Consider the following 16,297-nt stretch of genomic DNA (forward strand, 5'->3'; position numbering starts at 1 on the left):
TGTACCCTTTCCATCTCCTGTTCACTAATTCCCATTGCTGATCAATTCTATTTACAATTTTTTTTCCATTTAATCTGGGCAAGCTCTCATTTTATCTGGCTAAACTTGTTTTTTTTTTCCTTGTGAATTATCCTTGTCCTTGACTTCTCTCCTTTCCTTTCTATTCTTACACTGAACCTAATTATATTATGGTCTCTGTTTCCCAAATGTTGCCTGCTTCGATACGCCGAACGTAATGAGTGAGATAACCCTAACCCTGAACGCGTTGCAGTGAAACCTCTCCTTTCTCACCACAAGCGTTTTCCCTATCCCAGTTTATTAAAATATATAAATCTACCCACTGATGGGAAAAGGCTTGTTTTGCACTGAGATTATTATTCTCACTAATGATGATATTAAATGTAAACTTGTGACCCAAACTTGGTCAAACTTTTTTTTAATAAAGTTCTGATTGCGTGAAGGTAATGCATCTGGACCCTTGCTTGATGAGGGCAAGACTGCAGGCATTTTCAGTAGGAAGCAGTGACCAAAATGCTCACAGTTGTAGTATGGTTCTATTTGGTCATGACTGCTCCAAAATGAAATATGGAAGATTGGATCCAGTTGGTTATGACCACTGACTTCCCAAATTTACACAAAATGGTTAAAGGAGCATAAAGCCCTTGTGGGTCGTAGGAGGAAGCCAACATGCAGATGATTGCCACTTACTGCCTGTTGCCGATACTCCCTCTGTTGTCCTGAAGCAAAAGCTACCCTTGTGTTCATATTGAATTTGAGTTTTGGGAAAATGCAACTTTCAAAATTCTAGCAATAGTTATTTGTGCACATATTGATTTAATAATGTTCTTTCTGTTTCAGACCTAGGCCTCTTTTCCACCAAGACTTTGGTAGAAGCAAATAATGAACATTTAGTAGAAGTGAGGACACAACTATTGCAACCAGCAGATGAAAACTGGGACTCCACTGGAACTAAGAAGATCTGGCGCTGCGAGAGTAGTAGATCACACACCACAATTGCCAAATATGCACAATACCAGGCCTCATCATTCCAGGAATCATTGCGGGTTAGTCTTCTACTGCCTAGGACTAAATATACCCCATAGCAAGGTGAAAAAATGTATTTTTACATCAGCCAAATTTTGCTTCTGTAATTTTGTTTTAAAACATTTGATTAGAAATGCAGAAAAAAACATTTGGTATTTTCCATATTGTCTGTTTTAGTTTGTCCATTACACCTTGATATAATGACTTCAGTGGCTACTGTTATGTAGGGCATAGTGCAATAAAAACATGCAGTTAAGAAAGACTCTGGCACAGTGAAACTGAATGTAATGTCATAAATATTTATTATTAGTGCTAATCTGTTTAATTGGAAAATGTATTTGCATAATGCTATAGGAGTTGCTCAAATATTAATTATCTGAACATGGGATTGAGGGTGGGGGTAAAATTGGCAATCCAAATATATATCAAATGACATATGTACTTCTATTCATTGATTTGAAATAAGTTTCTTTGCTTGCAGGAGGAAAATGAAAAAAAGAGTAGTCACCACAAAGACCAATCAGATAGTGAATCCACATCTTCTGATAAGTAAGTTATGATACTCAAGGACAGCAAGTTTTTAAGAAATAAATATTTTTGAAAACCTTTACAATGGTCTTTTTTTTTAACAGTGGTAACAAAAAGAGGAGAGGCCCATTTAAAACCATCAAATTTGGGACCAACATTGATTTGTCAGATGAGAAAAAGTAAGTCTGCATTTATTTTTTGTGAGTGAGGCTTTCAAAACCTGCTTTGTATAATCAATGCAAAACGACATTTGATACTTTGTGATTTTAGTATAGTTTTTAATTAATGTAAAACACGTAAGTAGTAGGAACGCAAGTTATCACAAAAGGGCCACCAATATGCATGTATCTGTGTTTGTGAAGTGATTCAAAGCCTCTATTATCAAACGGAGAAGTAGCAGAAAAGAGTCAGGAAAATAAATTTGAATGGGAAAGTATGAATAGTGGAATAAGCATCCTAAAGAAACATCTTTTTCAGTAAAGAGAAATAGGGTCCATAATAATCAGCTTCACATAAAACTTCACTAGTTCAGCTTGCTTTAACCACCTGGTTTCTAAACTACTACTACTCCAATTGCCAAAATGAGACACTTTTCCCAATGCTTTTCAAGACTGAATACAAAGTAAAAAATAATGTGAATTAGATGAATCCTTGGTTAAAATAGAGTTTTGTGTAGTAAAAAGTCCCTGAATAGAGTAAGTGATAGCTAAATCATTAAGTTTTGTTTTCTATATTCTTCTCCTCCCATTGTTAAATTATTAGTGAAATTATGTGATATTACAAATGATTGAGTACTCTTTTTAGCTCGATAGCTGAATAGAAAATTATTTTCATTTTATTACACTATTTCCCCATCCTGTGCACTCAAGAAAGTGAGAAATGTAAGATAATATGTATGGTATGACATCCAGTCCTTGGATGTGAATACCAGGTGCAGGAATTATTTCCCAAAGATGTCACCAAAAGTAACTTGTGCCAGACAATGAAAAATTTGTACTTGCATGATGTTGTTATCTCAGCATTTTGGCCTTGGATGTCAACGTAGTAATCTAACACTGACTAGAAGACAGGTCTGTCTTTGTTTCTGGGCTTCTTGTTCCCCATCTCTTATCCTAGATTTTTGTGCTCAGCTTTTGTAATTCAGTTTTCCTTATCAGTGGGTTGCAGCATTTCTCTGCACTAGACCTCTCTAGTCTGGCCACATCATATGTTGCTTGTCAATCATCAGCAAAGTGATGGAAGGTGTCATCGACAGTGCTATCAAGCGGCACTTACTTACCAATAACCCGCTCACCGATGCTTAGTTTGGGTTCCGCCAGGACCACTCGGCTCCAGACCTCATTACAGCCTTGGTCCAAACATGGACAAAAGTGCTGAATTCCAGAGGTGAGGTGAGAGTGACTGCCCTTGACATCAAGGCAGCATTTGACCGAGTGTGGCACCAAGGAGCCTTGGAAAAATTGAAGTCAATGGGAACCAGTGGGAAAACTCTCCAGTGGCTGGAGTCATACTAGCACAAAGGAAGATGGTGGTGGTTGTTGGAGGCCAATCATCTCAGCCCAGGGCATTGCTGCAGGAGTTCCTCAGGGCAGTGTCTTAGGCCCAACCATCTTCAGCTGCTTCATCAATGACCTTCCCTCCATCATAAGGTCAGAAATGGGGATGTTCGCTGATGATTGCACAGTGTTCAGTTCCATTCGCAACCCCTCAAATAATGAAGCAGTCCGAGCCCGCATGCAGCAAGACCTAGACAACATCCAGGCTTGGGCTGATAAGTGGCAAGTAACATTCGTGCCAGACAAGTGCCAGGCAATGACCATCTCCAACAAGAGAGAGTCCAACCACCTCCCCTTGACATTCAACGGCATTACAATCGCCGAATCCCCCACCATCAACATCCTGGGGGTCACCATTGACCAGAAACTTAACTGGACCAGCCATATAAATACTGTGGCTACGAGAGCAGGTCAGAGGCTGGGTATTCTGTGGTGAGTGACTCACCTCCTGACTCCCCAAAGCCTTTCCACCATCTACAAGGCACAAGCCAGGAGTGTGCTGGAATACTCTCCACTTGCCTGGCTGAGTGCAGCTCCAACAACACTCAAGAAGCTCAACACCATCCAGGACAAAGCAGCCCGCTTGATTGGCACCCCACTCACCACCCTAAACATTCACTCCTTTCACCACCGGCGCACTGTGGCTGCAGTGTGTACCATCCACAGGATGCACTGCAGCAACTCGCCAAGGCTTCTTCGACAGCACCTCCCAAACCCGCGACCTCTACCACCTAGAAGGACAAGAGCAGCAGGCACATGGGAACAACACCACCTGCACGTTCCCCTCCAAGTCACACACCATCCCGACTTGGAAATATATCACCGTTCCTTCGTCGTCACTGGGTCAAAATCCTGGAACTCCCTTCCTAACAGCACTGTGGGAGAACCTTCACCACACTGACTGCAACGGTTCAAGGTGGCGGCTCACCACCACCTTCTCGAGGGCAATTAGGGATGGGCAATAAATGCCGGCCTCGCCAGTGACGCCCACATCCCATGAACAAATTTTTTAAAAAGTAATTGGAAATGAGGTACTATAACATAATCTACCAAATACTGCGAGACACTGTCCGGTTATCCCTCCAGTGGATGTTGGCCCAAAGACATACTGCTTGCTGCCATGGTTGAATGCAATCTTTTGTATGATTAATTTATTTTGTGTAAATCTCTCTGTTCCCAATTGACCTCAAACCAATTGTTTCCACCAAATGTCGTAGATATAGTCTAGTTAATGAGTGGTAAGCCATACTGGAATACGGGGAGGGTCCTGGTTCCACTGGGTCTCCAACCCTTTTTTCTGTGTTCTGAAACTTATGCTGGAAGGTGGCACCTGCCCTCTTCTGTGTGGACTTGATCATGAGAGGCAGGACTGGAAGGATGACATCCATCAGAAAATTCTACCTCCAGTGCTCCCAACACGAAGAATGTCTGTATGATACAGGTGTATTTACGTGTTGGAAGTAGAACCCAAAAAAGTTGCACATGCCGGTTTCCTAAAGGCAACTTTAAAATTTTAAACCAATTATAAATTCTTAAGTTCTTCGGCCAGAACAGATTGCTCCACTGCCCTCCCCAACAACAGAATGTTAGTGTGCTATTAGGAAATTCCTTCCCTTCCCACGGGCAACACCCAAGGAATACCAGACAGAACTTTTGTCTAATCATCGAAGCTTAACTATTATAATTCCAAGCTGAGCTTTCCCATTGACTACTTAATTTGGTGAGAAACCTGCCTCGATTGATGTTATGTTGATCTGCAAGCCATCATCTCCCACTTTTAAGGTCTGTTACTGATGGTTTCTTTCTGGCTCTTCAAGCCTTTCTCTTAAATTACCTACACTCGCTAACGTTAACTTCTCTCCTTTGGTCATAAAGGGTGAGAGGCATAGTCCAAGATTTAGAATTACCAGGGACAAATACTTGCCATGGTGAATGCAGTTTTTTTTTTAAAAAACTGCTCCCCTCAGAATTTAGTACAAGGCCTTGTGTTAGTTAATCCCTTCCACATTGAGCAAAGAAAATACTGTAAAAACATAGTAGGATAATTATCTAACACAGATGAAATCTAATCAATTATTTCACTCTTTTGATATATTTAAGTAATTTTCTAAGTAGTTTTCAATATTTCTCGAAGATGCCTTTCTAGTTTTTTCCTCAGCTGTGTAGTACCACTCCTCCTGTGGGAAGCTATTTGAACTCTAATGATATTCTTGAAATTTGAATTACAGTTGATTGGGTGATCAAACTATTTTACAGTACTTGGTGCTGTCTGAGTGTTGATGCTCTAGTGCTTTATGGCCATTGTCAAGGCACTGTAAATTTGATAAATGCTAACAGTTGAAGGAAATGAAATTTTTAGGAAAATAAATTCAAAAAGCCTAATACAGAAATGATCAATTCTAAAACAAGTTGTGTCAAGTGTTTCCCTTTTAAGAAAAAGCCCAGTTGGTCTTTGCCGTCTTTCAGATGAGTCGTTAAACTGAGGCCAATATTTATCCCTCATCCAACATCACTTAACAAAAACAGATTAACTAGTCATTACCTTAATGCTGTTTGTGGGACCTTGCTGTATGCAAATTGTAAAGCACTTTGGAACATCCTGGAGTCGTGAAAGGTGCTATATAAATGCAAGTCTTTTTTCTTACCTGATTGCTCAGTGGATAAATGCACTGCGTAAATATCATACTGAATGACGCAGAACAGGAAGGCTCCATGTTGATATTTGATCTGTTCCGAGTTATTGAATCTCAACTAGGGCAGTGGTAGGATTGCTACAATTGGCCTTAACATCCCTTTGCTGCAAGGGGGACGTGAAATGGTAAGGGTTTTAATTCTTGATACCTATCCAGTAGTCTCTACCAACACAGATACAATGAGCCAAATAGCCTCCATCTGTGCTGTAAACAACTGTAGAACTGTGAATGCAAGGTGAGGATAGGATGTTACTCTGCGGTGATGCTGCTTGGTCATACAGCCTTCTAGCCTTCACTGTCTAGGCTTCCACTTGAAGAATGGCTATTGAGATACTTGAAAGGCCGCTGATGCCCATGGAATCATATTCCTGCATGAGCCATTGCTTTAAGTGGATGAGAAATGGAGATCACTTCAGCAAATGCTGTTGAGAAAAGTAATGGCAAAGAACTTGAGTATTGATAAATATGTTTATATGGTATAGCTGATTCAACTGTGGTGTCTCTGTAACTGCACACATGATTTTAAAACCATTGGCGACGCATGTGCGTTGTTGGACTTTTCACAAATATTTGCTGCTTGTTGCTGCAGGTGGAAATCGCAGCTCCACGAACTAACAAAATTGCCTGCCTTTGTGCGTGTGGTATCGGCAGGAAACCTGTTGAGCCATGTGGGGCACACCATTCTTGGAATGAACACAGTCCAGCTGTACATGAAAGTTCCAGGAAGCAGGACTCCAGGTCAGTGGAATAATGTCTAACAAGTGGAATTATGTGGTTGTTAAAACCGGACGAATATGGTGAAATAAACTTTTCTTTGGTTTGTTCTGGAAATAGCCAGTTGAACCACAATTGTGTTAAAGTCTTGTGCATTCTCGTGTTCCTATGTTCATTGGTTCCTATACTACAACCGAAGCTGGAGTGTGTTAAGGAAATAATTCACCTCTGGGTGAGTGGGATTGAATAACTCCTGAGTGTCACCAGATGGAAGTGAATTGTGTGTCCCACTCATGACAAGTTCTGTACTCCACTACTTTTCATGCCGTTTATGTTGCCAGTGCAGTTTAAAATGTTCAACTTATTATCAATTTGAATTTTATCTGGGCAGTTAAAGAGGACAGAGGTTTAACACCTTCATGTCTTGTATAATACTGTTAACCTGTTTCAAGAGAATTTTGTGAGCCATCTTAAAAATAGTGGTAGTGGAGATTAAAATTAGAAATTCTGAACAGTAGCAAATAGGTAATAAATCATCACCTCAGCTGTGTATGAGGGAGTTGTCAGTAAACACCCCTCCATTTTTTGTGGAATTGTTCAATAATTCGCTTAGTAAATTTTGGATTAATCCTATCCTATTGCTGAAGTTTTAAAGTTAAGGGGCTTATTCCATCTCACATTTACCTTGAGGCAAGAAAATATTAGCTTTGACTCCAGTTATTTTGAGAGCACAGGAGAATTCTGATCCATCCTAGACCAGAAGGTTTTGAATAATTTTGTCTAAGAAAATTTCAAGATAATAAAATTACCTGTTACAATTTAAATACTGCACTTGGGAGATTGCCTAGCACATGAAGACCTCATATACACAAATAGTTAACACATTTTAATCTAAGTTTAATGTAGAATTAGCTTCCATTTGTGTTGACATCATCGTTAGAATTTTCATAAAGTGCTTGTTCATGGTACCATCTTCCTTGGAGTTCTACCTTCATGTCAACTGCTATTTAGGCAATTGCTTTATCTGAGCTCCCCTCAAAACACTAGGATCGGCATGTTCTAAATATCCTACAGATGCTGACATTCCTCATCAGTGAAGACTGGAACCAGCACAAGTACGAAGTACCGGAGGTCTCTAAGCAAAGTCGACTTCTCAGAGGACCACTTACTCGACCATGTGGATTAACCCTCTCAACAGGACATTATTCAGGTTCATTGCTGTTTGTGGATCCTTCATGATGTTGGATGCAGCACTATTCACAAGTTAAACCTTATTACAAAATGATTGTTAAGTGGTCTTGGAAACACAAGTGAAAGTGATGGTTCAGTCATGTGTACTGGAGCAATGTAGCCAGAAGGTGTAACGAAAAAGTAACTGACTGTTTGATTTGCCAAATCTTTTTGCATAGGTAAGAAAGGTTCCTTCAGTTAATACCCGAGACTACGTAGAGTAATGTTCTAAGCATTCAAAACAAGATTGAAGAGTTAGAAGTATTAATAATTATGATGGGATATGACAGTAGCTATTATGGAAATGTGACTTAGTTTTGCACAGGACTGGGAAGATAGGTGGGAAGATCTGCATATAGTTCAGAGACATATGCAAGAACAACGATTTTAACAATCCTGAAATAGACTAGACTCAAGGTAATACACATGGTGAAAGTGGAGAAAGCTTTTTAGAATGCCTCCTGGACTACTTCCTATTTCTAGTGCAACAAGGAAAGCATTGCTTTATTTAATTCTGGGAAATTAAGTTGGACAAATTACTGACGTGAGAGTAGGCGAATAGCAGCCTCAGCATAGTTGGGGCCAATGTAAGAATGGAAAAGATATGGGTGCTGGACTGGAAAAAGGCAAATTTCAGTAAGATAAGAAAGGATCTGGCCCAAATTAACTAAGCAGAAAAGTTAGTAAACAGGTTGACTGATCAGTAGGAAATATTAAAAATAGTAAGGGCTTAAATAAGCATGTACAAATTAAATTAATAGAGGGTAGGACCACTCAGGAATGAAGGACGGGATCTAATTGTGAAAGACGAAGGTATGTTGGAAATATATTAAATATTTTCTATCAGTTTTTACAATTGATGGAGGAAGTTAGAATGTAGGTATACTAGAGGAGGATATAGAACAGTTGTTAGGAGATAATTGTAGAAAAGGATTTGGTTCTGAAAGAATTAACAAAGCTGAAGGTTGATAAGTCACCGGGACCTGATGGCATTCAGCTTGAGTTGTTGAAAGAAGATAGAAAGGAGGTATCATAGGCTTTAGTTGCAAATTTTAATCTTCATTAAATATGCAAATTGTGTCATGGGACTAGAGAGTAGCCAATGTAATACAGTTGTTCAAGGGAGAGAAGGATAAATCAAGTACCTATAGACCAGCTAATCTAACGTCAGTTGTGGGAAAGCTTTTAGAATAAGTGATTTGAGATGAAATTAGTGAGCATTTAAAAATATACAGGTTAATCGAGGAACGACCAGCATGGATTTGTTAAAGAAAAGGCATACTTGTCAAATTTAATAAGAGTTTTTTTGAAGATGTGACAATTTGGATAGATAAATGAAATGTAGTAGTTGTAGTGTATATGGATTTTCAGAAGGAATTTGATGAGGTGTCTCATGAAGCGTGTTAGAAGAATTCAGGTCTATTGTATAAGAGGAAATCCAGCAGCATGGATAGAAAGTCAGTTCACAGACAGGAGGCAAAGACCGTTCACCTGAGGAAGGAGGAAGCCTCCGAAAGTTTGTGGAATTTAAAATAAATTTGTTGGACTATAACTTGGTGTTGTAAAATTGTTTACAGGAGGCAAAGAGTTAGGGTAAATGTGTTTTGCTTGGATTGGAGAAAAGTTCGAAGTGGTATGCCCCAGGGGTTGATGCTCGATCCACTTTTGGTCTCTATATATAGATGATTTAGACTTGAGTGTAGGGACCACAGTCCCGGACTTCGCTGTAACGCAAAAGTAGGGAGTTCAGCAAACAGCGTGGAAGACTTCAGGAAGACATAGGTTAGTAGAAAGGTGGCAGATAAAGTTTAATGTAAAGTAGTGAAAGGTGGTAAATACATTTTGGGAGGAAAAATGAGGAATGGAAGTATACATTCAGAAGAAAGATCCTGAAGGGTGTGGGTGAACAGAGGCACCTGGAGGTTTAAATGCATAATTCCCAGAGTGCAAATGCGGTTGAATAAAGTCATAAAGGCTAGCAGCATTCTGGGTTTTATAAATAGGGGCAATAGAATACATGAATAAAGAGATGATTAAATAGAGATTTTTTTTGAACTGGAACAAAATCCTTCATAATTTAACAGGGAAAGACTATCCTCTAAGATCATCCTGGTGTGCTTGGCCCTGTTCTGGGAACAGATGTGTGAGAATTCAGTGAGTCTCTAAATAAACACCACCTGTGAGTAGAAATACATTGCAAATTTAGTACTGGTGTCACCATCACCAAACCTCAACATTACTGCTCACCAGCTCATAAGGGTGCTTAACATCACCGTAGGTGCCTTGAGCAAGAACAGGATGTGTCTTCCATCTTAAAACGTTTCATGTAATCTTTAACAGAGTCTGGAACTAACTGTTTTGGAAGTCTTCCTGAACAAAGGATTGCCACTGTATTACTGAATGAAACTAAGCCAGTTAAGTAGTTTGCTATTAGTGATCTAGCTAATTCCTGTTTGCATAAATAATATTCCCTTCCCTCAAACCTTGCGCCTGCTTTCATTTCACACGATCTAAATGGAAGAGGAGACAGTAAGTCTAGTATTTTATCAGCTGAAGAAATCATATTTTTCAACTTGCTTGCGCAGACTGTTGATTGGGCATTAGTTCTGCTTTGCAGATAGGACTCGTTATTGCAGAAGCACAGTTCCTGCTAAGATTCTCTATTTGTCTTCTCTCTTTCAAGAAACACCTTACTGATAAATTTACCCTCCCCTTCCATGGTGGATACTTTGTTAGCATTCAAGGCAGCATTCACCAAGTATGGCACCCAGCAATACTGAGATCAATAGGTGCCGAAGGGAAAACCCTCCAGTGGCTGGAGTCATACTTGATGCACAGGAAGATGGTCATAGTTATTGGAGGCCAATGATCACAGCCAGGACATTACTATAGGAATTGCTTAAGAGCCTCTTTGCCCCAACCATCTTCAACTGCTTCATCAATGACTTTCTCTATGTTGAATGATCAGGAGTGTGATTGTTTGCTGCCAATTCCACTGTGTTCAGTTCCATTCACAACTCCTCCAGCAATGAAGCAGACCATGCCAGCTACAGCAGGCTTGGACTAACAACATTCGTGCCACGTAAGTGTCAAGTAATGACCACCTCCAGCAAGAAAAGGCCCAACTACCCCCCCAACTTTTATCATCATTGTCGAACCATCACCACCGTGGTGGTTGCCATTGACTAAAAGCTTAACTGACCTAACCATATCAACACAATGGCTACAAGAGCAGGTCACAGGTGGATACTTTGCGAAAGTGGCTCATCTGACCCCTCAAAGCCCCTCCACCAACTACAAGGTTCATCGGGAATGTAATGGAAAACTCAAAACTTGCCTGGATGGATGTAGCCACAGCAACACTCAAAGCTCGACGTCATCCGGGACAGAGCGGCTCTCTTGATCAGTGCTCCTGCCACTGGACTCAATATCCACCCCCTTATTGCTAATGCATTGCAACTGCAGTAAGTTCTACCTACAGGATGCACTGCTGCAACTCGTCAAGGGTACTTCAACAGCCCCATGACCTCTACCACCAAAAAGAGCTAGCAATAATATCATGGGAGTGCCATTACCTCCAAGTTCCCCTGCAAATCTTACACCATCCTGACTTGGACATGTCTACTTTGTTGCTGATTCAAAATCATAGAATTCCTTACCCAAGACCATCATGGGAGCATCATCAGCACAAGAACTGCTGTGTTTCAAAAGAGAAGGCCCACCACTACCTTTTCAGGTCTACTAGGGGTGGGTAATTTATGCAATCTTGCTGGTGTCATCTACATTCTGAGATTTTTTTTTTAAAAAATGAACAGCCTGCTGTCTCAAGAGTTTGTAGTGGAACAGAGAAAAGATTTGTCGTCTTCTGCCAGGGTAAGACTTTCAGTGTTTGGGGTATAATATCTCACTAATCCTTCCTCAATTTAGATCTATCATCTAATTTTTTAAGGTTCATCTATCAACCTCCCTTGGCCAGAAATTGAGAAAACATCTGTACGGTCCAGATTTATGAGGCATCTGGGAGATTCATGTACTAATGCATATCTGGAACTTGAGCTTTGTTCTTCACAAGCTCATTTTATCACTCATTTCAGACTATGATTCTGTTTTTTCTCTCGTCCTTCACTTTGAAAACTATAACATTTCTTGCTGCCCTCCACATACTGGGTGAATGAGTTTGATGCATCTTACTGTGTTTGATGCTAAGGTGGGATAGTTCTAGGACTGCATCAAAGATATTTACCTAAAATTGTTTGAATTTAATTTGTCAACTGTTACAATGCTAAAATATTACCTTGCACCAGAATCTTCCACTCGAGAGGAAATAATCATTTTGTTCACATCGTGAGCTTCAGGTTTCTACATAGTACTGTACATGCCAAGCTACATTTTTTTTACTGTCACAATCAAAGAACTAAGGAGGAGATCTAGAACAAAGCCTATAACAGGAGGTGCCTGGTTTACAAGGCTACTGTGAGAAAAAATCTGAAAGAGCAGGGTTCCGTGATTCTTCTCTGTGAACTGGACAAGTGGCCGATTACAAGCAATAATTTAGTCTGTGGATTTAGAAAATTAACAAACCACTCGCGTTTATAATCTCAAGCTCTTGATTGGTGTTACTGTCTTGTAATCAACTCTCACTCATCAAAAGTTATATTTGAACTCAAATTGTTGGAAAATTTAAGAGCTTGATTTGGAAAAGTATGTATAGCATTTGAATTTGCTACAGTTAATTGAACACCAGTATGGGCTTAAATATACTCATAACTGATAATCCATCTTCAGAATAATTTACCGGGTTCACATTACTAAATGTTGTACTTTTTAAAATGTGTAAGTCCAGAACGTAATTCAATACACATCAAGAAGCTCTTTAATTGAAATAGCAGTCAGGATATGAATGGATTTGTAGGAAATATGTAGGAAACACCAATGCCCGCCACAATGGATGGGACAGCCTGGTATTGCAAGTATGATACAGCAATACCCTAGGCACTGGGATTAAACTGTGTTGAATTTACAATACAGATAACACAAGAAACATTGTGTAGTTTAATTCACCAAGAAAAGGAGATGAAATAAAAATAATAGAAGAAAAGATACACTGAGGAAACAGTGTTTCATGCAGGGTTGCGTCCTGTGGAATTTCTGATGGGTAAAAAGATGAAGGTTTCAAGAAGTGAAATTCTTCCTCAAAAGTCTCTACTGTAACATGTATACTGTTGATCCTCCAAGTAGGTGAAATGGATATAAGTTGAAAATTGACATTTAATATGTGAAGCAGGTAGTAAATATCATATAAATCTATAAAATAGTTGTATAATTTGAAATCAAACATTCGTGAAAAAAATTATTCTAAATGGTAGCTCGGAGGATACAAAAAACATACATTTTAATTTGCACTAATATATTTTTACATTATATCACATTTTATTTTGTTTTTGATTACAGGTCATCAAGAAAACAACAATTTCTGCTCTGTTAACATTAATATAGGCCCTGGAGATTGTGAATGGTTTGCTGTACCCGAGTCATACTGGGCAGTTATGAATGACTTCTGTGAAAAGTAAGAACATTTTGCCAGTAAGGATGGCTGTGTTTTATATGAAGTATATTTTAAATTCACATGAAATAGTAGAAAAATATTTGAATAATTACATAGTATGTTGCCTAAAAGCCTAAATATTTTGTCCTTTCAAAAGGGCAATTTAGGATCTCCCTAAAAAGATATGATTAGCACAAACGCAAAAAATTGGAGGCTGGATTTTCTTTGTATCGACATGGTAGGATTTGATCCCACCCCTCCAACCTCACCACAGCTCCAACATCATATCTTCTCCATCACAAAGACCACTTATTTCAACCTCCATAACATCATCTATCTCCTCTCATCTGCTGCTGAAACCCTCATCCGTGGTTTTGTTACCTCCACACTTGACTATCCCAATGATCTCCTAGCCGACCTCCCAACTTCCACCCTCCATAAACTTGAGCTCGTCCAAAACTCTGCTGCCCGTATCCTAACTCGCACCAAGTCCCGTCCAACCATCACCCGTGCGCTCTCTGACTTACATTAGCTCCCAGTTCACCAACACCTCGATTTTAAAACTGTCGTCGTTGTTTACAAATTCTTCTATGGTTTCGACCCCTTCCATCTCTGTAATCTCCTCCAGGTTTACAACCCTCCAAGAGCTCTGTGTTCCTCCAACTCTGGCCTCTTGTGTCTCCTTCATTCCCTTCACCCCACCATTGGTGGCCATGCCTTCAGTCGTCTAGGCCCTAAGCTCTGGAATTCTCTCCCAAAATCCCTTTGCCACTCCTCCTTTAAGACCCTTCTTAAAACCTACCTTTTTGACCATGCTTTTAGAAAAGAAAGATCTGCACAGATATTTTGAATTTAGCTGACAGTGGGTTAGTGTACCACCCTTTCATCTCTGGGACCTGGATTTGAACCCAGCCTGGACAGATAAGTTGAAAACCTTCTGCCTCTGCTGTAGTTGTTTTTTGTAAAGTGGGTTTAGACTTAGTTCCTGAGCCCACCACATAGTAATACCAACAAGTTGGCAGTTTTACTCTGGCAAGCCATAAGAATGAATGATTTGCATTGTACGGCTGTTGCTCTCGCACTCTACCCAACTTCCTGGGCAAAATGGCAAGTAAATTTGAGTTTCATAGGAACATAGGAATTGCTAGATTTAAAAAAAGACCAATGTCCATCTAGTTCGCTTTCTACTATCCTGCTAAAAAGAAAAGAAAGATTTGCATTTATATCGCGCCTTTCACGACCTCAGGACGTTCCAAAGTGCTTTACAGCCAATGAACTAGTTGCATGATACATGGAGTTGCAATATAATGGAGTTTCAGTTAAAGCGGTGGTTTGAATTCTCAATTGATTTGGTTTCTCATGATAAACTGTTGAAACTACCACGAAAACTTTTTTTTTAACAAAACTGGTTATGTTTGACTAGTAGAACTAATTTTGTACGTTTTGGAAGTGCTTCGGTCTAGAAATTCAGCTGTTGTTCTAGTCTTATGAAACAACAGTTTCGAGTAGAATTATTGCTGACAAATATTTTAATAAAAATGTTTCCTTAATAGGAGATTCGAATGTTTTGTGAAAAAGAGTGTACTGTTCTGAGAATAGGGTTTCTGGGGCAAGGTAGCAGGATCTTTATTCTGAATCTGACTGTTATTTCTGACCTGTCTGTATAATACTCTTATTCAATGTTCAAAATGCAAAAGTTTTTCTCCTTGTGGAACTGATATACCCAGCTTAACAAAACTAATATCACCAGTGCATGCTATTGTTTGTGGCATACCTCACGAGACATCAGTGTCCCTCAAAACAGAAATTACCAGGTTTGTTTTCATTGTAATACTGGTGGTTTAAATGCCGTTTACGCATTTTTAAAAATGTCAGCTATTCAGAAATGATATTGTTGTAGATTTGTTTTAGTTAAAATTGCTTTAAAGCATTGAAGTGGATGGAAGTTTGTTGTATTGTCTGCAAATTACCTTTAGAAAATATTCATATTTTGGGTGCTTCAAGCATTTGCTATTTCCTACAAAAGGTGTAAGGACCATACTGCAGTGCTGTTTTTTTTTTGTTTACAACATGTGATTGTGACATAAAAATGGGAGACATGCCAAATTTTTCAGCACAGCTAAAAAAAACTAATCTTGTTGACTGGCAGCCTCAAAAATTTACATTCAATGTTGATTTGTGTTGTTTTCATGCTGCATTGCTGATGCTTTTTTTAAAACTACGCTATTGCTGCTTTTGTTACACTTTTGACATGGCAGTAGAATCAATAATGTGATTTTTGCCATCTTCGATCTGTCAATTCAAAAACACATTTGATAAATAAAATGTGCTTATTTTTAAGCTGTGTAGCATGGCCACCATTTATAGAATTACACAGAAATTACAACACAGAAGCAGTCTACTCGGCCCAACAAGTCCATGCTAGTGTGTATCCTTCACATGATCAGTAGTCCTATGTGCCCACTTTGTTCCCATAACCCTTTAATCCGCAAGCCTTCAACCATCTATCTAACTTATTCTTAAATGTTGACATGGTCGCTGCATCAATCACTAACTCTGGTAATGCATTCCACAGCCGTACAACTATCTGTGTAAAGAGGTTTTTTCTGCCCTTTGACACAAATCTCTTGCATTTAATCTTATATCTATACCCCCTTATTCTGGTCCCCTTATCCACTGGAAACGGTCTGTTTCTATCTACTCTGCTCCATCCTTTCATAATTTTAAACACCTCTATTAAATCACCCCTTAATGTCCTTTGTTCCAATGAAAACAGCTCAAATTTTTCAAGCCTTTCTCCGTATTTGTATTTCCTCATCCCAGTGAATCTGCACTGTACCCTCTCTCTTGCCCCAACATATTTCCTGTAGTGTGGAACCCAAAACTGAACACTACTCCAACCGTGATCTTACTAAGATTTTATATATATTCACCAATACATCTCTACTTTTAAATTCTATGCGTGTTGACATAAAACCCAGTATTGC

General features: G+C 39.2%; 1 protein-coding gene across 3 annotated transcripts in view; it reads left to right on the forward strand.

Moving 5' to 3' along the window:
- The window catches only part of kdm6a (lysine (K)-specific demethylase 6A), a 230,591-nt gene that overhangs the window by 201,987 nt on the left and 12,307 nt on the right, over positions 1 to 16,297 (forward strand). For 2 of the 3 annotated variants that reach the window (XM_067992901.1, XM_067992902.1), the window contains 5 exons: positions 859 to 1,064; positions 1,526 to 1,593; positions 1,677 to 1,751; positions 6,411 to 6,559; positions 13,217 to 13,331. In XM_067992901.1, the coding sequence (XP_067849002.1) occupies positions 859 to 1,064; positions 1,526 to 1,593; positions 1,677 to 1,751; positions 6,411 to 6,559; positions 13,217 to 13,331 (613 nt within the window). Of the gene's footprint in view, positions 1 to 858; positions 1,065 to 1,525; positions 1,594 to 1,676; positions 1,752 to 6,410; positions 6,560 to 7,609; positions 7,732 to 13,216; positions 13,332 to 16,297 lie in introns of those variants that run through there. The other variant, XM_067992903.1, reaches the window with a different exon arrangement.

Source organism: Heptranchias perlo, chromosome 11 (assembly GCF_035084215.1).
Source record: "Heptranchias perlo isolate sHepPer1 chromosome 11, sHepPer1.hap1, whole genome shotgun sequence".
In the NCBI taxonomy this organism is placed as follows: Eukaryota; Metazoa; Chordata; class Chondrichthyes; order Hexanchiformes; family Hexanchidae; genus Heptranchias; species Heptranchias perlo.